At 38.5% G+C, this 27603-nt stretch overlaps 1 protein-coding gene across 1 annotated transcript in view; it reads right to left on the bottom strand.

Moving 5' to 3' along the window:
• Nucleotides 1-22267: 22267 nt before the first annotated feature.
• The window catches only part of LOC135221141 (uncharacterized), a 95497-nt gene continuing 90161 nt past the window's right edge, over nucleotides 22268-27603 (bottom strand). Inside the window, exons 8-9 of the mRNA XM_064258966.1 lie at nucleotides 22841-22979; nucleotides 22268-22432 (exon numbers count right to left, since the gene is read on the bottom strand). Of these exons, the coding sequence (XP_064115036.1) occupies nucleotides 22268-22432; nucleotides 22841-22979 (304 nt within the window). The remainder of the gene's footprint in view (nucleotides 22433-22840; nucleotides 22980-27603) is intronic.

Below are 27603 nucleotides of genomic sequence, written 5' to 3'. Positions count from 1 at the left end.
CATCAAGTGTTTTAGGGTGTTACTATAAGTACACAGAGCCTATCTAAAATACGAAAGACAATTCTCGAGAATACATAACGGTGTGTTTGTTTTTGTCTTCTGCACGCAATATTTTCATGCATATGTACTGAGTGTATTTTTGTGACTAAATAAAATTTTTGTAATGAAAAAAGATTGATTAATTTTTAAATATTACAGGTCTGTAAAAAGTTGATGTAAACATAGGCAAATTAATATTTCAATAACATAATTTGCCTTTCTTAAAAGATGCTTCACCCAAGCCAACTTTCTGCAGATAAACAAACCTTATGACGCCATGACATCGTCTTAGAGCAGTACACAGACGAAATGATACTCGATATGCTATTTAGCTGTTGTCTGCAAAGCAGCCAATCCAGGAGCAGCATTCATTTTCCTTGTCGCTCATTGGCTGAACACTTGACATTGATTGGTTGAAACCTGAGTCCTACCTCGTGAAAATAAAATTGTTGTTGGTATCGTGCATCTTTCCTTCATTAGCCTCACTCCATAGAAAGTTACTGATATACGCAAAGAGCCTAAAAGAAAGAAGGCCACCATGAGGCTTGATGAGAGGGTGAAAGTTCTAGATATGTTGAAGGAGGGCAAAGTTTTGCCGCTGTTGGCCACCGTGCCATCAGACAACGCAAAACGATCACCCAACAAGCAAACCATTGTTAACTATCCATCCACCACTTATGCTCTTTCTCTCTCTCTCTCTCTTGGTAGCTCGCTCACTCACACTGTTCAGAAAAACACATATGCACTTACACGCTACCATACAGCAGCACCAAACATGAACACGACACATCAAAAACAAAAACATTTAAATTCTCAATTGTTCCCGACAACTACAAACAACCCAACAAGTCTCTCACTTAGTCTCTTGCTCTTTCTTTCTCACGCAACCCTTGAAGATGTCTAATGTAACTACCATATCACTCCTCTGCATTACCTCCCCTGTTACATTTCACAATGTCTCCTTACACTCACAATACTCACACTAAATTGCCTTTTGCAACACCCAAGGATGCCCGGATGCAGGGCCCCCGTGTCTTGTTTGAGGACCCTCATACACTCTCTCAGTTACATCGCCATTCACTTCTTCCAAACCACTTTCATTCAGATTCCCATTATCTCCCTCATTAATATCCTCCCGAATCTCATTCACTACCTCATCTACAACTTATAGCTCTTGTCCCAATATCCCTTATTTCTACTGCCAAACCACTCAATTCATCCATACGTCTGTCAAACTCTTGCAAAGCTTCATCCATACTATCAACCACTTCCTTACTACTCTGTTCCCTTCCCACTGAAATCTCACTTATCCGTCAATTCAAACCCCCACACACTATAAGTATCATTCATTCCCTCAAAGTCATCTGTATTACGCGCCTTATCAAACATTTGTACTCTTAACACTAACACCCTTATCATGCAGTTTATGCTTCTTCCTTCCATTCCCTTTCTCTACACTATTCCGCTTTCTTCCACACAATACCAACACTAACTGTCAATCTCCCAAGTCCATTTTCTCACCAATGCTTGGCTCATACTTATTCACTTTCAACCACTCACTCGTCACATTCTCCCACACTAGAGGACCCTTAACTCCTAGTTTCGCGAATTCCCGGCCCGACTCATCCTCTTTCGACTACACACACTCGCCACGTGACCTTCCATTCCACATTCAGCACACTTTACACACTATTCTTTACACATCCTAGCATAATGCCCATTCTTCCCACAGTTGCCACAAACCAGGTTTAGCTATACGAGTACTCCGACATCCACTAGCTACATGTCCTGTTTGCCCACACCTACAACACCTAATGTCCCTATCTCTCTGACACTCACTAACCAAATGACCTGTCTTCCCACACCTGAAACAAGCTCCTAATGCCCACTGACATTCATTCTTCTTTTGCCCTGACTTCCCACATCCATAACACTTCTGCACACTCTTACAGCTAACTGACCCTAACCTTCCGACACTTGCGCTTCTATCTCTTAGGTTTCACCACACTTACATTACTTGCTCTAACGCTCCTACCAACCACTCGCTCTGCCATTCGCCCCGGCCCTTCTTAAACTGCCTCCCTACAGCTCCTGAACTCAGGCATACCATCACTTATTTTGGTCCTGACAGACACTTCTACTCTCTTTCATACACCTATCTAGCTCACAATCCCCAACTATCTCTAAAATATCACTCCACAACCTCTCATTCGTCCATCTCATTTTCTCGTTACCTTTCAGATTTATAAACTCTCGCACACTCTCAGGCGCAGTCGCTAACAACTTCCTCACTAACTCCTTACACTCATTTATTCCCTTGGCTCAGAACTTTTTCCTAGCTAATGTTTTCCAACCAGCATACATACATAGACAATGACTCAACAACATTCATTCTTGCCTCCTCAAAATCATTCTTCCTCCTATACCTAACGCCACTCTTTGCCCTCCTAGTCTGTTCCTTAATCCTAGTTTTAACACTCATATGACAATCTCTCACACTCATCATTGTCCCATACATACTCAACAAAAACCCAGCCAAAAAGCTACCTAACTCTCTTGCCCAAACTCTCTTATTATCCCCATACTTAGTTACACAATACTTCTCATACTCTCTCTAAAAAAAAGTCCCCTACGTCCCTACTACCATATTCCTCTACTTCTCACATCGGGGTACCTCTTTCATATACACTGCCTTTCACACTTCCAGCTCACTCCCACTCCTACTTTTGCCACTTCCATTCTGACCTTTCTTACCCTCTTCCAAATATAACAAATCTACTTCCATACTCACATCCATACTTTTAGTCATACCTTTCTTACCCTTCTTCCTACCTACTAATTCCCACTTGCCACTATCTAAATCACTCACATTCTGTTCCTTACTCTCTTCCTTTTTCCCAACATTCTCAGTTCCTTTCACATTCTGTCTGCCATCCTTACTAACTTTCTTTCCCTTATTCTTCTTCTCAAGCTCTTTCTTATCCTTATCCTCATTCCTATCCTTATCTTATCTCCCTTCTTTCATATCCTCACTTACTACATCATATCACCTGTATCACTTGCACTCTCATCCACTTGCTCTTCCACTTTCCTTACCACAAGACCCAGGAGACCTACCTCTGACAGCTTCCTCTCCAAAAAACCCTGTCATCATTTCCTTCATCATCGCTTGCACATTACTCATCATTGATCCCAACTTTTCATCCATCTTCTCAACCATCCACTGCTCGGCCTCTTTCACTTCCTCTTTCATTCCCTCTTCTGCGCTCCTCATCGCTCCTCTCAACACTTCCAATTCGCTCTTATTCTCCTCATTCTCAATCCTAATCCTCTCATACTCTTCTTCCACTCTTTCCTGCTTCTCTCAACAACTGCAACTCCTCCTTCAGCCTCGCCCCACTTCAGTCAAACCTTCCATACTTGCTTACTTTACCAATCACCCAACTCACTACACCAATTGTCCTGCAGCTGCCACACCAGCAGTCCCTGTTCGGGCGCCAAAATAATGTGGCAGAATCACAAGCAAAGCAAAGCAAGCAACAAGATCTCCCCACATTTACTTTATCGAACACGACTGACAAATAGTTCCCCAAGCCACACTTTCTCCTTTGCGTTACTAATTATGCAGGACAATTGGCTTAACGAGACAGAACACAAAACACAAACACATGTACTCGCCTTAGACTCGAGACACTCAGGGCGAGACGCTGTGCCATCTGCTGGATACAGTTATCAAGACACAACAACCGCTGAATTCAATACACAAAAACAGACAAGCACCAAAACCATACAAGAACTAAAAAAACAACAACAACATAATCACTACGCAAACAAATACCAACAAATCAAAAACAACACAACAAATCATACAACTTAGAAACACAACAACTCACTGCACAACAACGCCAAATCAATACACGACAAATCAATACACAAACAACCGTCATCACAGTCTCCAACAAACAACTAACAAACCTTAAAACACGAAATCAAATACAACAGACACTCTTTAGCTCAACAACAACCAGACAGACACGCACAACAACTACAAAATATCAAAATCAATCAAATCACACAACAACTGACCATCAATAGACTCTGCCTTATCTCTGTCCTCCACAATTGCTCATCCCACACTGACTCATTGACTGATCTGGCAACCGCGCTAGCAGACAACGCAAAACGATCACCCAACAAGTAAACCATTATTAACTATCCATCTACCACTTATGCTCTTTCTCCCTCTCTCTCGATAGCTCGCTCACTCACACTGTTCAGAAAAAAACATATGCACTTACACACTACCATACAGCAACACCAAACAAAAAGACAACACATCAAACACACGAAAACATTTAAACTCGCAATTATTCCCGACAACTATAAACAACCCAACGATGCTCTCACTTACTCTCTCGCTTTCTCTCTCACGCAACCCTCGAAGACGTCAAATGTAACACCCATAGCGCCTGAAGATGAAGAGGGAGAGCTAGAACCGGGAGCATTGTCAGTTCCCCAAAGTTTTCAGGCTAGCAGAGGATGGGTTTACCGGTTCCAGAAGCGGTTCCACCTAAAGACCGTTTCCCTACATAGGGAACCAGCATTAGCTGACAAAGAGGCGGCTGTGAAATATCCCAAGACCTTCAAGAAGACTCATCAGGAGAAAGGATACCGTCCAGAACAAGTGTTCAGTATGGACGAGACTGGCCTGTTCTGGAAAGAGATGCCTTCCCAGACATACTTAATGAAGGACAAAGCTAAAGCCTCCAGATTCAAGTCACAGAAGGACAGGGTTACCCTCCTAATGTGTGGAAATGCGACTGGTTTTATGCTGAAACCAGGCCTCACTTACAAGGCTGCAAACCCCAGTGCACTCAAGAATAAGAACAAGGCATTGCTGCCCGTTTTCTGGATACATGGGGTTCAAGGTGTTGCTATTCATACTGGGAACTCCCTCCAGCACTTTATTGATGCAATGGACCATGGCAGTGAATTTATGCTGAAAGAGTATTGGTGTAAATTCATGATTCCCTCGTCTGTGTCATCGACTGGTCGCTGAAAGACATGAAGGAGACCCTGACTGCATGCTTGAGTAAGTTGTGGCCAGATTGTGTCCATAATTTAATTATACAGGCTTCTTTCCTGATGAAATCCAGCACTCCAGGTTCTGAAGAGGAACAGGGGCAAGGGGAGGAGGGCTTGATTTGGAACGCCTGTCCCAAATTAGGAGAATGATCAACAGTGCTCAGTAGTTTGTTGCAACATCGGATCCTTACTTGGAATGCTCCTCAAAGTTTTCTAATATCCTTGATCACTGGAGCCCTATAATCAAGCCCTCACTGCCATGAATTAGCAATGACAGCTGCTGTTAATCACCATGTTCGTCACATGTTTGAAAAAGGATCCTCCTAAACCTCCCCAAACTCCTGAAGTGGTACCTCCCAAATCACTTGAGTCAGTGCCTCCCAAAGCAACTCCTGAAGGTGAAGAGGTGCCCTCAGAGATGTAACTCCTCTGCTTAGCTGTGCAGTCTATTTTCATCATTCATCGGACTGCACAGCCAATTCATCATCATTATCTTTAATCAACATTCATCACTGGTGAGTACTCTGTTTACGTATGTTGTACTAATGTGTAAATCCTTTTTTAATGTTCATGCATGTTGCACTAGTGTAGTATAATTTTTTTTAATGTTCATACATATTTTTGTTCTTTCTCTCCCTGTCTTGTGATTTTACATATAATTGTTTCCCTTATAAAAAGAAAACTGAATGGCTTTAATAGTAACATACGTAACTAAGTCATACAGTACGTACGTATATTTTTTACCATAAAATGTAAGATTTATTTTGAAATAGTATTAATAATATTTCAAAGATTAATATGTACAGTAATAGGATGATATTTTAATGTATATTTGATGTAGGATGGTATTTTTAAGGATACTTTGGTGTTTACATGTTCAAGATAGGCAGTTATAAGCATTTTTAGAGGGGTATTCTAAGTATTTGTGGATTTTAGGCTATTTGGTGGGGGTCTGGAACGCATCCTCCCACAAATGGGGTCCACTGTAATGAGTTCCAGGGGTCTCACGATGAACTTTGTGCCGCCTCTGTGGCCCCAGTTAGAGTGGTTCCCAGAACTTTTGTCTCTTCTGTCGTCTGTCGGCAGTTCCAAGAGAAATTCTCCCTTGGCACAACCTTCTCTGCAGGTGGCATGTGGAGAGGTACCACCAGTCGGTAGGGTCCCTTATCTCTTCATGGCTGGACGCTCAAGTATCTCTTGTGAGCGAGAGGCTTATCTCGCTGAGCAGCAGGTCAGATGCCTGAAAGATGTGGACATCATTTCATCCTGGGAAATCTCTTATGTTGTTCAGGAGTTTCGAGCAATCCTGTTCACCTGAGTACTAGTCTCACTTATGCTCCATTCGAACCACTACGTCGATCATGGCACTGACTTCAAGACAGTTTTCCTGTTGGAAGAGTGTTGGAGAGCTACATGGCTTAAGTTATGATGTTAAGCACACCAGGGATTGGAGATCTGTGGCCGTCAAGTTTATTTCCCTGAATGAGTTCAATGACATCGATCCTCAGAAATTATTGCTTTGTCCCGTCAGAGCAGTGTTTTGCTATCTGAAAAGGATTCATCACCAAAGGCCTAGGTGTCATAGACTTTTTGTTAGCACAGGCTGATTCAAGAAAGAAGTGTCCAAGAATACCATTTCATTCTGGCTTCGTGAGGTGATTAGACAGGGCTACTCCTCACCTTCAAGATCTGTCACAGATACTGTGCATGTAAGATCACATGACCGAGGAATGGGTTCCTCTCTGGCTTTTAAGAACTTGTCTGATCATAGGATTTTGAAGCTGGTTCCTGGCTTTGGCAGACCATTTTCAATTACCTTTTACCTGGAAGACATTGCCAACAGGTCCTTGGACACTTTTTGCTTAAGTCTGGTGGTGGCTGCCCACATGTGTAGTTCATCCAGTGCCCCTGGTGGGACATTTTATATCATGCCTAAGAGATTGTGTGGAAGAGAGAATGAGTGAGGTGGCTTGTCTCCTTCTTTCCCCTTTTCTGTTCTTCATTCCTATGGGCAAGTTGAAGAATGAACACATCATATGCTAGAACTAATGTGTACAGGTGAGTGTGGTGGCTATACTGTTGCACTTATTTTGTTTATCTTCCATACACTATGCAAATTTGCTTCTCGGTAGCATTAACTCCTCTCTCCAGCAAGGGGAGGGAGGAGTGGTGACTAACCCTTTGTGGCCTACATGGTTTGTTGCTTGAACAGATGGAGTTCTCCTTCTCTTATATGAAGGCAATAAATCTGGAAATTTCTCATTGTGTTTAATCCCAGTGGGCTGAGTTTTTAGAGACCCACATACCTATGTATTCTCTCATGGGCTTGGACCCCTTCTTTAGAACTCTAACTTCTGGGAAGGGTGGTTAGGTGTGCTGAACCTCCAGTCAGTTCAGGATTCTCATACCTCCCCCCAAGTATGAGTCTATCCTATCATTAAGACCGAAGGTTTGTTCTGCATATGAACAAATGACAAATTTTTAATCAGTCTGCATTTTTCATAGCTAACAAACCTGAGGCCCTAAGTTAATTCCCACCTCTAGCTGCCCCATTAAACCTGATTTGCCAGATGCCACAATTTTTGCTTTAGCCATTTCCAGCTGGTACTAGAAGGTTTATCCTGTTGTTAGCTATGAAAAATACATATTGATTGCAAATTTGTCATGTTAGAATTAAAATAAAATTTTAATATATGGAGAAGTCTAATATTCTTCCCAGTCAGAAGATTCTATGCCTGGGAATGGTGATGGATACAGCATCATCGAGTGTTTCTCAGTTGGTCCAGAGTTTAGAGAAATTCAGGACTGTGGCTTACTCCTTCCTAACAATGGGGAAACAACCAGTTCACCAGTGGCAAGTACTTCTGGGTCTTGTCTTCTCTCACAAACTAGTTCCTCATGGGCGTCTTCACATTCGATCCCTGCAGTGGAGGCTGAAGGAGTTTTGGTTCCCAGCAGGAGATTCCCCTCAGCTGCAGGTCCCTTTGTCTGCAGGGGTAATAAGTGACCTGTGGTGGTTGGACGACAGAACCTGACATTGGGAGTTCCTCTTCATTCACCCCCCGGATCTGCTCCTGTTCTTGGATGGCTCCTCTGAAGGCTGGGGTGCTCATCTCGAAGAATCCTAATCTCAAGGCCCATGAAGCTCTCAGGACAAACAACACATCAATGAGTTGGAGTTGAAAGCAGCTTTCCTTGGTCTTTAGGAGTTTTGAGAGAGGGTGGTGGGTCACTCCGTCGTTCTGATGTCAGACAACACCACGGAGGTAGCGTATGTGGAAAAACAGGGGTAGCTGGTGTAATGCCAACTCCACTCGTTGACAGTCTAATTACACCAGTGGGTGATCAACAACTTAGTGGAGCTCAAGGCCAGGTACATCCGAGCAAGAAGAATGTGGTAGCCGACAAGTTACGACCTCTTTGCTGCAATATTCAACAGGAAGTTGAGGTTTACTGTTTGGTGCTCCCAGATCCATTTGCTCTGGTGGACGACACCCTTCAGCATCCTTGAGACAATCTGGAAGTGTACGCCTTCCCTCTGTTCTGCCTGATTCGTCATGTCCTGAATAGAGTGATGGGTTCCAGGAATCTCAGGATGACCCTGGTGTCTCCTTTGTGGCCCCAAGCAAAGTGGTCCCCAAACCTTCTGTCAGAGGTTCTGAGAGAAATTTCTCCTTGGCATACCCTTCTCTGCTAAGCTCATGTGGAGAGGTACCACCAGTCAGTAGGGTCCCCTATCTCTTCACAGCTTGAGACTGTCCATTATTTCTTTCTCGCAGAGCAGCAACTCAGACATCCATCTACCTTAGGAGATCTTCATCTGCCGCGTACCAGGGTAAATGGGCCATCTACTGTGATTGGTGTCATCGATGGGGGTTCTCTCCACTCGGAACTTCTGTTCAGCAGATAGTGGACTTTCTGATCTTCCTCAGAACAGAGGAGCATCTTTCTGTGTCTGCTATTGAAGACTACATGGCTGCCTTGGGATTAGTTCTGTGTCTGAAAGACCTAGACATCACTTCATCCTGGGAAATCTCTTATGTTGTTCAGGAGCTTTGAGCAGTCTTGTTCACCTAGAGAACTTAAACTTCTTATGTAGGACCTTACTCTGGTTCTGAGTAGTCTCACTCTGGCTCCATTCGAACCACTATGTCTATCATCAGGTAGGGAACTGACTTTGAAAACAGTTTTTCTTCTGGCCTTGGCTTCCTCGAAGAGATTTGGAGAGCTCCATATGCTAGATTATGACATAAAACACACCGGGGGTTGGGGGTCCGTAGCCTTCGAATTTGTAGTTAAGACTCCAAATGCCTCGGTTCACAATGATCGATTTGCCTCCTCTTCCATTCCTTCCCTGAAGAAATTTGTTGACAACAATTCTCAAGAGTTCCTGCTGTTAGCACAGGCCCAGTGTCCAAGAATACCATTCCATTTTAGCTGTGTGAGGTGATTAGGCAAGCCTACTCCTCATCTTCAATTTGTCACCAATACAGTACATGCAAGAGCACAAATACATCAGCGGAAGAAGTTCATCTCTGGGTTTTAAGAACAACTTGTCTGTTCATAAGATTTTGAATGCTGGTTCATGGCTTTGGCAAACCACTTTCACCTCCCTTTAACCTAAAGGATATTGCCCACAGGTCCTTGGACACTTTTTCCTTGGGTCCAGTGGTGGCTGCCCAACAAGTTGTTTAGCTCAATCCAGTGATCCTGGTGGTGGGACTGTTTATATCAGGCCTTAGATGATTGTATGGAAGAGAGAATGAGTGATAAGACTGGTCGTTTTCTTTCCCTTTTTTCCATTTTTCATTCCTATTAGTGGGTTGAAGATTAGGTACATCAATACGCTGGAACTAGCTTAATGCAGGTGATTATGGCAGCCTTGCTGTTATAGCACTTTATTTTTGTTCCATACAATATGCAAATCTGCTTCTCAGTAGCATGTATTTCTCTCTCCAGCAAGGGGTGTGAGAAGTGATGACAAACCTTTTGCTTGTGGCCAACATTTGTGTTCCATGTATGTTTCATTGTATTTACTCCCAGTGGACTGAGTTTTAGATACCTATATATAATCTCTCACAGGCTTAGACCCCCTTCTCTATAACTCATCTCTAGGAAGAGTGGTCAGGTATGTTGAACCTTCAGTCAGTTCAGGATTCTCATACCTCCCTCCAAGTATGACTTTCCTATTGTTAAGACCATAGGTTTTGCTGCATATGAACAAATGACAAATTTTTAATCAATTTGCATTTTTCATAGCTAACAAACCTGAGGTCTTAACGTCGACTGCCCACCTCTAGCCACCCTCCGCTAATACTGGGTTGGAAGAATTACTAAATGCGTCATGAGATTTAAGGGTGGCTGGTGACCACTCTCCACCTAGTCTCTGCTTTAGATAACAGATGCCACAGATTCCTTGCATATAATTTTTTTTATTGTTTCTAACAGGTTTCCACCTGGTGCCAGAAGATTTATTCTACTGTTAAGACCCCAGGTTTGTTAGCTATGAAAAATCCAAATTGATTAAAAATTTGTCATTTTATCAGGGAATCCTAGGCATTTTATAATAAAAAGCTTAAACTAATCTCTCTCTGGCTTAATCTTTGATACATATTCCAGCTGGAAAGGTCGTATATTTACATGGGAGATCTTTTATGTAAAATAATAAAATTGAAGTGCCCAAGTTTTATTACAAATGTTAGGAAACATTGGATACTAAATAGTTGACCGTTTGATAGGAAAAGTAACTGTTACCTATAATGACTTAGGGAGTACCCTGTATTATGAGTGGACTTTGAACAAAGTCTCCCCCCCCCTCAAACTGGGACCACCTTGATGTGGTGAGGGGCTCTTGAACCTTTGGACTTGTTCAAACCCTAGGGTCACATCTAACATTATATATTTTTCTATTAATATTTGTGGATTTTTCCACTTTTGTCAAAATTTACCAAATCTAATAAATTAGAAAATATATCATTGCTTCAAGCGAAGTTAAATCCAAAGCTAAATAGTGAGGACTGTGGGTGATACATCAACTACCTGACTATGTTCGGACCTGTTTTTTCAGGTGGTATTAGGTTAACATAAAATTATTACTTTTTGCTGTTGTTGGTTTAAATCAGCCTTGTTTACTTTTAAGTTAACTTTTTGCTGAGTATGTTTACTCTTGTGTTACCGTAAGTTAAGTGGCTTTACGAATATTCATCAGTGTTTTTGCGCCTCCTCCTCCTCCTCCTTTGTGCATTAGTGAACTATCGTTTTAATTATTGTTTCCTTCTTTCGCTTTGAGTGTTTATAAACACCGGAAAGGTGTGGACGTGGTGGACCGGTCAATGGCAGTTCGGGTCTTGACAAGCTCTCACCAGGACTGTTTCCCGTCGCAGTATACATTTTGATTTGTTTGGAGGACGACTTTGAACCTGTACCTTTCGGACCACTTGCTCGGATATTTCTTTCAAGGATTCTGGCAGACGCAAATGTAAGTCTCTTGTGCGTGTGTGTCCTTGGATCACAGCTTCTCTGTGCAAGTGTTGTCACCTGCAACCTTCATGCTGCTGTGGGGAGTTTTGCAGAGGCTGTGTCATCTGCAACCACTGTTTCTGCCCCTTTTTCCCGTCGGAGGATTTTTACGGAACCAGTGTCATCGCTATATCCCAGCATTGGATTTGGATTTACTTGCTGTGTTATCCATTTTCGTCCAGCTGCTGTATACAGGAGTGAGAGCAACTTGGCTCGTTAGGTGACAAGTAGGGAGGCTGCGTTCCTTTTCCCTCGGGACAATGTATTGCCCTTTATTACCTGGCGTACAGCACTGGCCCTTTTGATAGCAGTTTGGATTGATCACGGCCCAGGATTCAACCCCTCTTCTGGTACTTCACTTGGGGTGAAATTATATGTTTGACCATCTTGATTATTTTTGTTTATATATATATATATATATATATATATATATATATATATATATATAATATATATATTATATATATATCTATATATATATATATATATATATATATATATATATATATATATATAGTATATATATATATATATATATATATATATATATAACATATATTGTCATAATTGATACTGTGAGTTGGTATTTAGTGGACTGAGTTCCATATTGCTCAGCTTTGTGTTATAGATAGGAATATTAAGGTTTTCCTTATTTTCATCTCCTACTTCTTTTTGCCTTATTATTATTAGGATATTAATATTTTGGCTAGTCTTATTTGGATCCACTTTGTTACACATTAAGTATGTTTTCTCTCTGGATTAGGGCTTAGTGTATTAGCTTTAGGGTATCTTTTGAGTTCCTGAGAACTAGGTATTTGCTCTCTTAATTATTCATCTGTGCAATTAAGTATATGTATCTCACAAGGTTGATTTAAGTCTTTTTCTAGTTTGTAATAAATATTGCTAAGTTTTTTAAGAGTGTTTCTGTTCCCGTTCTTCCTTGTCACTGAGGTACATGTCCTGACTGTGATCCTTGTAAATATAAAGACCTAAAAAGAACCTGTACTGCAACCTAGGAGGTTGTAACAGGTGGAACTACAGGCAGTCTCTATACTCGGTTTTTTTTCCATCTGTCCACCCGCCTGTGGTGTTTGTGTATGGTAACACTGCGTCCCGGGCTTTAGATATACATTCAGCATACATTCAACAATAATAATAATATCCTATTTTGAATATTAACGGTGTAATTCACATACAGTAAATTATTAAAACACTTTTCAGTTGCAAATGTACTCCCAGATATCCTTTTATTTACCTAAAACTTACACATAGCGTAACTATCTAAAGCACGGGACGCAGTGTTGCCATGCGTGAGGACCACAGGCGGATGGACAGATGGAAAAAAACAGAGTATAGTTATCGGCCGGGGTTCCATTCTCGGTGGGGCGCTGATAAGAGAAAACTGCCATTAACCAAAGCTGATCCACTTATGACGTTGAGTTTCAGTTAATGGTGCCTCTGTTAAGTATATTATGGCGCCATAATTCTATTATCCACAAGCGCCACAAAACCGGATCGCCATTAACTGAGTCGTCCGATAACCAGGGACTGCCTGCATCCCAAGGAGATGGTCCACGGATTCCAGGGGGCCTGGTTCTGGGAATAGAACTCTCGGCATTCTGTCTGGTTTACCCATGATGTGATTAGGATGGGGGATAAGTGTATTATCGTTATACTCTGATTAATTTGGAAGTCATTTTTCACCTGTGCCATTGGCAAAAAATTTGACTTCATGAAAAGCCAATGATATCTTTACAAGATATTAAGTACTTTTTTCTCCTGAATATTATTTATGATAAGTAAACTTAAAGATTTAAGTACCCCAGGGCCCCTTGGTGGACAAATTCCGGTACAATTGATGACCATTGGAACTTTATCCCCGAATCTCCCTCAATCAGTTCCAGATAATAATAATGCAAAGAAACATCCAGTCCATATATAAATTCAACAATGAAAAAGTAAAAGCTAATTAGCAGTTTCAAACATTATAACAATGGAACCATTCATACCCAACATTGTTTGAATTAGAAAACAACATTAATCTTAAACCCCCATCTCCTCAACATTTGGCTACTATTACAGATAAATATCCAACACACACACAACACACACACACACACACCCACACCTAAAATGCAAGGAAATAACGGAAAACAAAGCAACCGGCTTGGGAATGGGAGCACAATGTGGCTACCCTCCAAGGAGGTCAAGGAAAGACTGATGCGTCAGAAGGTCCTAAGCTTGGTCAGTGACCAGCTTCCACTTCGTATATGTATGGGTTGCCAGATGCCAGATTCCTTGCTTTACAGTCTTTGATTGTTTTTAACTGGTTTCCAGTTGGCGCTAGATTATCCTGTTGTTAAGACCAAAGGTTTGTTCCATGTATCAACGAATAGAAATTATCAACTTGGCCCAGAACTAGTACATTTTAATTAATATTTTTGGACCAGATAACTGGTCAAGATTTCTAGTGCTTAGAGCAGAAAATAAAATCTCAACAGCAATGGTGCTTGAAAACAAATTATTGAACATATGTCCAACACTAGAAATAGAATGTTGATATATCGAACAAAATAATATCTCTAATTTTGAAGTATAGTACTCAATTCCAAGTACGAAAGACAAAAATGAGCAATTAATATTGCTAAAGTAAAATTTATAGGCCAAGATCTCCCAATTAAAACCAAAATTCTTGGACAAAGTAGAGAAGTGCACACATATATACCAAAACCACTTCAGTGTACACAATGTTCAAAGTGTGGACAAATACAAAAAAATGGCATAATACAACAGTCTGCTTATCAGACACCCATACCACTAATTGGAAATGTAAATCCCTAAAATGTGTCAACTGTGGACTATCCCATCACGCTAAATCTACGGAATGCTCCTTTTATCAATATAACACAAAGCTTCAATTATTAATGAATAGAACAGGCGTGACGTTCAAAGAAGCTAGACTAGAGCTAAAAGTAAGAGGAGTCAATTAATCCATCTAAAAACCACTCTCTCAAATGTCACTAAACATCAAAACATTACTCACAATAACAACAAACAAGATAATATAAATATATAAACTAATTCTCATACCAATGACACTAAAATGCAAAATAAGCATTGAAGGTTTAAATATCCATGAAAAGAATTTTCAATGGAAGACGAATCAAATAATAATGATAATCAGATAACAAAAAGAACTCCACCTAAGGGAATAAGAGCTAAAATCAGTAACAAATTCTGAGTATACTATATACATATATATTTGTTGTAAAATATTTATGTAAATTTACTGAGATTAAAGATGCAGTACGTTTTTTTTTTTGGATTAAACAAGTCTTCTAATATTTTTTGAACTTTTCTTTGCAAAATTACAATTATAACTGACATGCTATCAAAACGATAAGAGTCAAAACCAACAGCAACCCCTGGGTATGTTTATGAGCTAATATGTACAAAGACGTCATGTGAGAGAGCGGCAGTATGTGCTCCCTTCATGTCAAGATCATAACTCTTATGAGCTGCCCACTTGATTTTAGCCAGTCTAAAAGTTGCAACTAGTGAATTTATGGGCTATAGAAGTAATGAAAAATATTTCCCCGCCCAATTCCTTCAATTAGATGGCGTGTAATACTGATGTACATGAGTGGATCCATCCACCACCCAAAACCTGTTATTGGTACTCATATGAGGGAATCCGTCCATTAAGGGTTAAACCTAACAAAAATATAACTATCACACACCAACCATCCCCAAGACCTAAATTTTCCACTAATAACAATAAACCAAAAAACCTCTCAAATAAAAAAAAAATATGATGCAATAACACCAAACATGCTTCATCTTGTGCTTGTAATGAGTACTTCATAGGTACTTGTAACCATCTACCCATCAAGACAGAAGACAATACGAAATTGCATAGACTCTTTTATTAAATTAGGAAAATGCACTTTAACACACCAACATTAGAATGAATTTCATTCTGAATCCTTAAAATACAAAAAGGAAATTATATAAAAATACTCATTAACATTTTATTATGAAAAACAATTGCTGAGTCTAATAATCAACAGACAAATGTAATGAAAAAAACACAAATCAATTCAAACATATGAACTTTGAGACAAAGTAAAATCGACAGTCAGTTTACAGACTTTAATGCCAATTTCTCCCAGTACATACAGCCATTCCCCGGTTATCGGTGTGGTCTCCACTCTTGGCAGGGGGCTGATAAGCAAAAGCTGCCATTACTAAACCTTTGTGTTTTATGGCGCTGACATCCGGTTAATGGCTCTTCCTTTAGGTATTTTATGGTGCCATATAACTATTACTGGCACCTTATGGCACCAATAACTGGAACTTGGTGCTTTATGGGACCATAGATTACCGGTTTTATGATGCTAGACAGGACCAAAACTGGATCCCCATTAACCAAGTCTGCCTGGGAATGTAAAGTTATCCAATAGAAACATAAACGGTCTTTTAACAAGAATATGTTTAGGTAAACTACAAAGAATCCCATGAGAACACAATCTTATGTGCATTTGTCTACAACATATGTAGCTTCTTCCTCACCGTTATCCCTACGTTAAGGGGTCGGTTGCCTGATGCGCCTTCTCCACTGCCTTCCATCAAAGGCAACCAGCCCGAGAAGAGCCGTTGTTAGGCCCAGAGGTCTGGATAAACTAATCCTTTATAATAATAATCCATCAAAGGCATCATCCTCCACCAAATCTCTTCTCTCCATTTCTTCCTTCACTTTATCGCGCCATCTAATTCTCTGTCTCCCTCCGAATCTTTTTTCTCTTAACAGATTCCTCCTAAGCCCTCCTCACTTCCTCCTCACCATCCATCCTCAACATATGCCCATGCCATTTCAATCATGACTCTCTTATCACCTCTGTAATCTTTACTGCTGCTTCTGCCCTGCCATTGGACTGGGGTACCAGGCTGATGACAGACGGACCTTGACTCCCCATCTCTGAAGAAAGCGTCCATCTCCTCGCTGGTTAAGTTTGTGCCTCCATCAATCGATATTTGTTGTGGGGCTCCCCATCGTGAAAAATAGGATCGAAGTTGATTGCTTATTTTGTTAGACATGGCACCTTTGGGAAAGTGAGCTACTTCTAACCAGCCAGTTAGTCTGTCTGCATATACCATGTATACATTGCCTTCTATTTGAAACATGTCTGCGACGACCTGCTGGAAGGGGTATTCTGGTGGGGGCATGTGCACCATTTCTTTGGGAGGCAGTGAAGGGGTGTGTTCACCACATGAGGTCATTGGGTACGGCAATGCTGAAGGTCTCCTTCTATTCCTAGGGAGTATACTGACTATCTGACCCTTCTAAGCATAGAGTCGAGGCCATGGTGTCCTACATGTAGGTTAGCGGTTATCTGATGATGTATATCTTTGCGATAAACAAATGTATGCATCGTTGGTCTGCAGAAAATGTTACCAGATCCTGGTTGATGGCCAGCTGATCCTGAACGCTGAAGAAGGGATGAGGGTGGGCAACTTCTTGACTTTTGTTGGGGCCAATTGCCTGCTGCAAAATTCTTAGTTAACAATAGCTGGTTACACATGCTACTACCATTTGAATGTTGTTCTCCAAATCAATGTCAGAAGCTTCGTGGGGGTGATCTCATGGTCAGGTACCTTGAGAGAAAATCCACTGGAGTGTTCCTTTTTTCAGGCAGGAATTTGATGTAAAATTTGAACTGGAGTGTCTTCTACTTCAGGTTGAACAACCTTGGGTTGACAACATCCTTAAGGGCCCTATTGCCCAGCAGTTTGACAAGTGGAGGGTGTTCCATGATGATGGTGAGATTAGAGCGCCCAATTAGGAACAACCTGGCCTGCTGCAAGCACCAGGTGACTGCAAGGGCTTCTCATTCCACGGGGCATACCCTGCTTCAGAGGGGGTGAGTTGTCGACAGCCACGTAGGGCAGCACATTATGTTTTCGAGCCTCTTCTTTCTTGTATGTATTACTATTGTCTCTATCTTCCCTACTGCTCACCAAAGCCTCTGTTTTATTCACATTCACCTTTAAGCCACCCCTCTCTAAAGACTCCTGCCACTCTACAACCCTTCTCTGTAGGTCCCCCTCGTTTTCAGCAGTAATCACTAGATCATTGGAGTACAATAACTCCCACAGGTCTTCATTCCTGATCTCTTCACTTAACATCAATGAACAGCACAAAAAAAAACGGGCTTAATGTTGACCCCGTGCAATCCAACTCTTAACTTCAAAGTTTTCTGTTTCCCTAACTGCTGTTATTACTTTTGTGCTCGTTCTTTGATATATCATCTCGACCAGCCTAACCAACCTTTCTGGGACTTCCCTCTTCCTCAAACACCAAAACATCACTTCTCTTGGGATTCCACTGCATGCTTTCTCTAGGTTTATAAATGAACAATAGAGCTCCTGGTTTCCCTCTAGCCTCTTTTTCTGTCTCACTATGAACATGGCATCCACCATCCCTCTTCCTCTTATAAATCCAAATTGCTGTTTCCCAATCTGCACAATCTCTATTCATCTCTCATCCAGTATCCTCTCTAAAACTTTTCATCTATGCTGTTAGTTTAACTCCCCTGTAGTTACCACAATCCATGACACCTATGTTCTGCTTGTATTTATATACCATTGGACTCGCCTCCCGGTCCCTTGGCACTTCTTCCTCCTCCCATATAGCTTTTAACAAATCCAGCATACATTTCTCCCCCTCTGTACCTAGTAATTTGAACATTTCAATGTGGAACCCCAATGGACCTGTTGCTTTACCATTCTTCATTTTACGCAATGCTGTCTTCCCTTCTGTATCCTGTATCACTGGTCCCGCCACCCTCTGTGCTTCCCCCTTCTCCTGCAATATATAAGATGTAACCCTACAGATATCCAACACTATAAAATTGCCTGCTATTCACAACCGATGGTGGAAAATTAGTCACGGTTATGTACATTCATAACAGCATAACATATGAACTTTTTAACATACCACCTATGCCCTATCAAATAACAGCTATCAAGCTGTACTCTATGTCTGACAAAAGTATGATCACTAATTTATAATTTATAAAACCAACCAAATTCCAGTGCAAACTTTAGTGATTTATCTGAGTTTATTAACAATATACACAATACCCTACTAACAATATACACAATACCCTACTTAATAGTAGGAGATTTTAAAGCATATAATCCCCTATGGGATATTAATAACCGCACTGACTTATCTGGAACTAACATAACAAAAATGATAAAGGAACAGAACTTATGTTGTCTCAATGAAAGTGATGTTTCAACATACATACTTTTCCAATACTCGCCTAACCTTTTCCTCAATTGACATTTCATTATGTTCAAATGATTTAGCCAAAAAATTTGAATGGAACGTCCTAGACGACTCATACTATAAACCAGCAATCATTTCCTTATTGATTATTCTAAACTACTTGAGTAATGCCAAATATTGCCCTCCACAAGATATAATATCCAAAAGGCTGATTGGAACAAATATTTCCTATACGCTCGCAATATACCACCATTCCTACATGAGCAACATCACAATATCTCATGCGAATCCTTCACAAACTTCATAATAAATGCTGCAGATAAAAGCATTCCAAAAACTAAATCACATTCCACAAAATCCCTTCCCATGGTGGAATCCAACCTTATCAACCTTAAGTGAAATAAAACATATATTAGGTCGCCACCTTAAGAGACTTAAAACTCGCCTTCAATCACCCAACAAAATGTTCTGCAATATAGTAAACATTTTAAACAATATAATAATAACAATTGACTACGTACAAAAAAACTATTTATAATAAAAATATACGTACAGCCAAATTTAGAAAAACTGTAACTGCTGAAAGAACCACATCATATATAAATTATGTCTCAAACATATCTTCCAATACATCCACAAGTGATATCTGGTAAAGGTTATGAAAAGTTAATGGTAAAAATGTAGTAATAATAATAACAAGCATTACTTTTTCCAGACCTCTGAGTCTTATATAGACACTTCTATGGCTGGTTCTCAGAAATTAATCCTGAGAAAAAAAATAGACTATTTAAGAAACCTGTTTTATGTAGAAAAATGTATATGCTATTATGCGAAAAATCTTTGCTTTCAGCGAGAATATTGTTCATGGTTGAACTTCGAAAATAAATGTCTCTTTGTTGGGTCGAATTTCAGCATTCGGTAAGTAAATGTACAATCATGGGAGTTTGACATCTATTACATTTCACTGGGTCAGTCTGTGGCATTGACATTAAGCGACCATACGAGAATCTAGTGTCTTATACGGAGTCTTGTTAGGATTACTTCTTTTGATCTTTCTTTTTGTGAAGATGACTTCCGTGCATACACTGCAGTTTTTATAGTTTTGATCTTATTTGTGGTTGGTATTAAGGGCCATTGTGTTTTCCAATCTTGGTATATCTATGGTTTGACAGATGTTATCCATTTGATACTGGGGCAAGTGTAACTGTTGGAGGGATAGTGCAAACTAATGGTAAACATGCAAGACCTCCATTAGTGCAGTATGTACACTTAAACGGGAAAAACTTCACTATAAAGGATTAAGAGGCCACTTACCAATATTTATTAAGAATGTTTTAACATACAAAACCTTTCAAGAGTAGTAAATTCCTACTCAGAAACCTATAAACTTGAAGAAGGAATCCCTCAAGGTAGTGTCTCAGGCTGTACATCGTTTGCTTTAGCAATCAACGACATTACATACTAAAAATTTACCAAGTGGAGTCGAAAACAACTTATGTTGATGTATAGAATTTTAATGTGCATCTATTTTATTTCAAAATTATTTCATAACAGATCATCACAAACAAACATACATTGGAACCCAAATCCAAAGGTCCACAATATGTTTATACAAAGGTGGTTCCAAATCTACACTGTTGAGGAATTGTAGCTCTCTCTCCAGATAGGAAAACTCAATTTTCATTATGTACTAGGTATTGTTTTGGAAGCAGAATTGTATAATATATTTTCTGCACTTAAGACTATAAAAGTGCACTTTCACACAGGTTTGTAATATTCAATGAATCTTAGAAACAATGAATTACTACCATCGTAACTAAACATTCTGTCATTCAGCATATCAATTAGTCCTTCATTAAATAACAGAATACTGCGATAAATGTCGAATTATGCTGGATCCCTTGCTCTTGTGAGGATTAAAATAACATTAAAATGGCATTAAAACTAACAAGTCTACATACAATGCCTAGCTCTGAGCCTGAAAAGTCCATAAATGATTATGAATAGCCGAGATCCGTTAAGTTAATAAATGGCGGGACTTGTGGAGTGATGGAACAGGTAACAACAAATTAAAGTAGATTCAATCTGCAGCAGAATTATGGCAGCACATCTGAAAATTAGACTCACATTTGTGATCCAGTTCTTGTACATGATGATTCTACATACAGTAGTTCTCATAATAAAAAAAATCATCCTTCTTTTACACAAATGCTTTCATATTTATTTCTTCAGAATCTTTAGCATTTTAAGCTATACTATTACGTATAGTATTTACGAGGCAGAAATTTTTAGAGCAAAATCTAAGTAATCATTTCTTTTATGCAAACACTTTCATTCAACCTTGCAAAAAGTAAGCTTTTATAGAGCTGACATTATTGGATAAAATCTAACTAATTTCATTTCTCTTACAGGCTCCAAGTAACCATTTTTGACTCGGTGGTCTGGATACGTAAACAGTTTTTATAACAAAGAAAAAGTATTGGACTTGATTTCTTAAGGAAGTTTATATGAATCCTCACCTTATTCATTCTATCCAGTTATAAAATCTTAACAAAATCATAATTTATGATCAAATATAATTTTCAATCTTTTTCATAAAAACAAAGCCTTTGAGAGTTAAGGATTCATGAAGTCAGTGGTCTGGTGAGTTAATTGGTTACAAAAGAGAAAACTTAACTAAATTTGTCAATTTACCCTAATGGTTTAAACCCAAAAATAAGATTTTTGATTTGTACTTACTGAATAATCAAACTTTTTTGGGGGCAATTAGGTGCTAAATGTACACTTTGTCAGTACCAAGAGTATAATACACTATTTTATAGTAAATGGCCCCTTGATGGAAACAAATGTACTGCAGTTTATGAAAGTTTTCATAGCTTTTGTATATATATTAAAAGATATACATATATCTATATTATAATATATATATATATATATAGTAATATATCATAATATAATATATATCAGTATATGATCTATCGATATTATCTATACTAGTCTATCTAAAATTATATACACATATATATAAAATATTAATATATTATTTAGAATATTTATAATGATAGTATATTATATATATATTATTATACATATATATATTATTATATTATACTATATATATAATATATAATATTATTATATATATATATTTTAGAATATTTAATTATATAGTTTAATTAATAATATATAATTATATATTATTATATAATTTAGAAATATATATTACTAATATTATATATTATAATAATATAGTATAATTCTATACACATTAATACATACATACATAACTATTATGGGGCGACAGAAATGGCTTATGCCTGTCCTCAGTTGTCAATTGTACACGTTTGCCACGAGTTTCTTGAAGACATCTTCAGTCAGTTTAAAAGGTTCAGAGGTTCTCTGGCTTCGCCTGCGTTCTTTAAGGAGAGCGAGTTCTTTAGAGTGAAGCTCCTGTTTGACCCGCTCCATCCCATGATGCCCATATTTGCGGATGATCTATAAAGAGGAGATATTGTTTATGAAGAGCTGCTTTAAATTCACTTTTCATTGACTTGAGTGAAGGCAGGTGATCTATGGTATTTTGGTTTAGATGTTACAGAATGAAGTGAAAACTCTGACAACAAGATAATAAACATGGGTATAAAGTAAATGAAAAAAAAAAAAAAAAAAGGAGTACACGGATGTTTTAACGTCAGAAACCCAATGAATCTTGTTTGGTATCTAATTTCAAACAGCTGTTGTAATTCAATATGTAGATCTTTATATTTTTTAGGTAAGTCTTTACTCTCAAGCATTATTCAAAATCAAAATGCTAATATGTACGGGACTAGCACCACCTCCCAAAAATAGAGAAAGTCTTCAATTATTAAGTTAACTTCTATAGTGTAGAAATGGGAAACTTACCCAGTGAAACGACTCTACATGATGACCTGAAATCTTTGACTGGGAGAGATGCAGGTTGAAGTTCTTATGAGGTACCAGATAATGGGGACACTCACGAATCTGACAGGCATTTCGTAACAGTTGCGTATAGTCATCATATCTGGAAAGTTAATGAATACCAGCCATGCCACTTATTCCTAGATATGAATGAATTTCCATAAATTCTCTTAACATATTGAGACACACACACACACACACACACAGTACTTCCCGTCTTTTACGTGGTATTAGGTTCCCGAACCTGCCCCAGAAATGCAAAAATCCCTCTAAAAAGCCTTATAGTAACTGGCTTATAACTGCCAAATACCCAGTATCCCATAAAGTAAAATGCTAATAACTGCTTAAAAACTTTACCTTAAATTATTATACTAAAACAATTTAATATCATGTCAAACAAAAATACATTACATTATTATTATTAGTACAGTAGACCCCTAGACACCCATATTTGCGGGGGAGGGGTACCAGAACCCCTCCCCCCCTCTGCACGAAAAGCTAAAATACTTGAAACCACTCTAAAAACACCTTAGAACTGCTTATTTTGATAGTTAAAAGAAAAAAGAACTCTAAAAATGCTTATAACAGAGTATTATAATACTGTAATATATATATATATATATATATATATTATAATATATTATTATCTATATATATTATATCTATATATATAATATCTATATATATTATATTAATATATATATATATATTATATATTGCTACGTTTATTGATCTTTTTGTCTACCCAGTAATTAATTCATTATTTTGCTTTGTAAAACGGCAGCCATATCCCTCCAAATATCAGCTGATTTGGGTGGGAAACCAAAGCTAGCCGTCCAGAGTTAAGCATTTCCTGTTAGAATGGGGGAGAATATAGTCTTTTGTCAGCTTTAGGGATGTATCTCAAAGGGAAGGATGTAGGCAGACTGGTACTTCTAAGGCCTATATCTTAAGCTCTTTTTCCTGTTAACCCTCTGCTGGCTGTATGTTCTGTTTCCAGGATTTGCCCTGCTCGTGGGGGGTTAAGCTGACCCCCAACACCCAGGCAAGACACCTGCGATCTCTCTCAGACCGCTCCAGCTCGTGACCTCGGACGGATGTCCAACCACCCGCCTTCCATTTAGGCCTATCCATGGGGTTACTGGCGCGCCAAGAGACCCAGACCTGAGACAAAGCCAGGCCACATTTTTTCTACAAAGGTCCACACTGAACATGGCATCCAGGTACGTCTTGTGAAACAGCATATTGCCAGTCCCTTACATCTTAGTGCCTAATTACTCCCCATTTTCCCAATTCAAACTTCTATATCAAAAGAACTCATCCCTTTGTTTCCTCTCACTGCCTCATGGCCGCATGTTTCCCTTGTGTGATCGTCCTAGACAAATGAAGTCATTGCATACCTCAGTGAAACATTAAAGTTCCTTTTCCCCAGTGTTAGAGAACTGAATAATCGAAATTTGTGCAAGAAATCCTTTTTTCTTTTATCTTGTCTAATCTGGGATTTTTTTCCAGATTCCCTGAGTCACGTGTCAAGTTTGTCCGCCCGCAAGTGTTGCATTACCGCAAGATATCAAAACCTAGCTTTCATTACTTGAATCACATTTTAGCAAGCTATCCATTTGTGAGAGATATATGGGTCCCAACGTGTGGGCACGCTGCATTTACTTTTCTCCAGGCCAGTAAGGGCCTCTTGTAAATAAATAGCTGTAAAGTAATTGGCTGAGTTTCTGGCGACCTTTCCTCTAGAGTAAATTATCACTATAAATCTTTTCACGGTAAGTTCAAGTAAATTTCCTTTATTTTCCCTCAACTATTTCTGTTTACGTATCGGAGCCTCTGTCAAGGCCAGGCCCATACGTAACAATGACGACTGCTTGCCAGCATCGAATCTGGGCTTGCTTAAAAAAAGCTTGTAAATCGCATTATCCCTTGTAAAACGAATGTAAATGTTTTTCAAAGCGCAAAAACAAAGCACACTTGCAGCGGAAGACACACACTGGCTCACGGTAAGGTATACCATTCATTTAACCCTCTTACGCTGAATGGACGTATTAAACGTCGAGTCAAAATGTCTCCCGTATGCCGAATGGACGTATCATACGTCGACTCAAAAAAGTTTTTTTAAAAATTCGCGGAAAAATACTTATAGGCCTACCAGCCGAAAACTTTTGAATCACGCGCCTTGGGGGATGCTGGGAGTTCACGGATCAAGGCGTTGTTTTGTTTACAATCGCTACGCAGGCGCGCAAGCGCGAATTTCTTTCTTATCGCACTAAAAAGTAACAGTGACACATCTCGGAAATTATTTAGTCACTTTGACATAATTTTTGCACCATTTTAAATTATCCTTTACATGAAGTATTATATATGAAAATGTGCGCAATTTCATGTAAAATACAACAAAAAAATACTCATGATTGTAGCTTTTATCAGTTTTGAAATATTTTCATATAAATAACAATAAGTGCAAAACTTTCAACCTTTGGTCAACTTTGACTCTACCGAAATGGTCGAAAAACGCAATTGTAAGCTAAAACTCTTATATTATAGTAATATTCAATCATTCGCCTTAATTTTGCAACAAATTGGACGTCTCTAGCACAATATTTCGATTTATGGTGAATTTATGAAAAAACTTTTTCCTTACGTTCGCACGGTAACTCTTCCGAAAAAAATCATACATGCGATTGTGGTAATGTTTGCACCATTTTAAAATTAACTGTTACATAAAGTTTTATATATTGAAATGTGCGCAATTTCATGCACAATACAACTTAAAACAACCGATGGTTGTAGCTTTTATCAGTTTTGAAATATTTTCATATAAATAACGTTAAGTGCAAAAATTTTAACTTTCGGTCAACTTTGACTCTACCGAAATGGTCGAAAAACGCAATTGTAAGCTAAAACTCTTATATTCTAGTAATATTCAATCATTTACCTTCATTTTGCAACGACTTGGAAGTCTCTAGCACAATATTTCGATTTATAGTGAATTTATGAAAAAAAAAAAAAACATTTTCCTTACGTCCGCGCGGTAACTCTTCCGAAAAAATCGGAATTTTTTTTGTGCGATTGTCGAAATGTTTGCACTATTCAAAATTAGCTGTTACATAAAGTTTTAAATATGAAAATGTGCGCAATTTCATGTAGAATACAACTAAAAATTATTGAAAGTTGTAGCTTTTCTCTTTTTTCGAAATATTTGCATATAAATCACGATATATAGAAAAAAAACCACGTTCGGTCAAATTTGACTCTACTGAAATAGTTGAAAAACGCAATTGTAAGCTAAAACTCTTACAGCCTAGTAATATTCAGTCATTTATCTTCATTTTGAAACAAATTTGAAGTCTCTAGAACAATATTGTATTTTATGGTGAATTTTTGAAAAATATATTTACTTCCCTCCGCGCGCCGATTCACGGCCGCAAGTTTCTGAAATGCGTACAGCGCATTATCCTAGTATTTGCTCCTTTTCATATTAGCCGTTTCATAGAGTTTCATATATCAAAATGTGAGCAAATTCATGAAAAATACAATAAAAAATAATTGAAGGTTGTAGCTTTTCTCATCTTCGAAATATGTGCATATAAAATATATATATATAAACATTTCAACATTTGGTCAAATTTAACTCGTCCGAAATGGTCGAAATCTGCAATTCTAATCTAAAACTCTTACAGTATCGTAATATTCAATCGTTTGTCTTCATTTTGAAACAAATTGGAAGTCTCTAGAACAATATTTAGATTTACGGTGAATTTTTGAAAAAAACATTTTTTAAGTCAATGCGTTACGAATTCATACATCATTTTGTGATAATATTTTTCCGGTGTTGCTTTTATTGTTTTACAATGTATTATATATCAAAATGATTGCAATTTAGTGTACAATACAACGAAAAAAAAGTAATTCGTTAGCTTTGACCGTTTTTTGCACAGCGTGATTTGAATACAATTATGTATGAATTTTTTTTTTTGCTACCATATATCACATTATTTACATATGATAATGATATTATTTTTCATTTCTGATAGTTGCATACTAAACTTCAGGCAATGACAAAAAAAGGAGCCAAAAATGAACTCTTAATCTTCAAAACTAAGCACGCTGTGATTTTTTGAAAAAATTATTTTTTCCGCTTCCGCGCTCACTCCAAACCGGGCCCGGCATACGGGAGAGGTTTTGATTTTTAGGGCTTCGGCGTAAGAGGGTTAATATGATTATTCTATAACCAATGTTAGCTTAAGGTACGTTTAAGTATTTTTATTACGAAGTGTTTAAAAGAGTGTAAGTAGAAATATTATTATTATAACGGCGAAAGCGCCAGAGCTTAATTTTAGCGGCAAGCAAACAATTTGCCCCGCGAATTCTTATTTTGCATTGTCCTCGTCTGACGAGACACTAACACGTGTGTAGATAGATGCCAGAAAGTACCAGATCAAACTAGGAAGTGCTTTGCCAGGGTTTATTGCTGTGTTAAAAAGCCTAGCTAGTTAGGAGTGTTCTACTAATAGTTACGGCAAAAGAAGTGTACAATTCTTTTGTCTGTGATAGGTTAGGGGAATTCATTTTAACTTAAGTTTCATTCCAAGTGTTGGTAACCGTTCAAGCTGGCCAGCTTTGGTAAGCTTCGCGCGTGCGCTTTCCCAGCCAACCTTCGTCTCACAAAGCGGCAGCCATGTTTTATCCCTTTAAGCATTATCTCAACGATTTAAGCAAAG

Source organism: Macrobrachium nipponense, chromosome 2, assembly GCF_015104395.2.
Source record: "Macrobrachium nipponense isolate FS-2020 chromosome 2, ASM1510439v2, whole genome shotgun sequence".
Classification (NCBI taxonomy): domain Eukaryota; kingdom Metazoa; phylum Arthropoda; class Malacostraca; order Decapoda; family Palaemonidae; genus Macrobrachium; species Macrobrachium nipponense.
The sequence above is the reverse complement of the archived record's forward strand: the minus strand, read 5'-3'. Positions and strand labels throughout refer to the sequence as shown.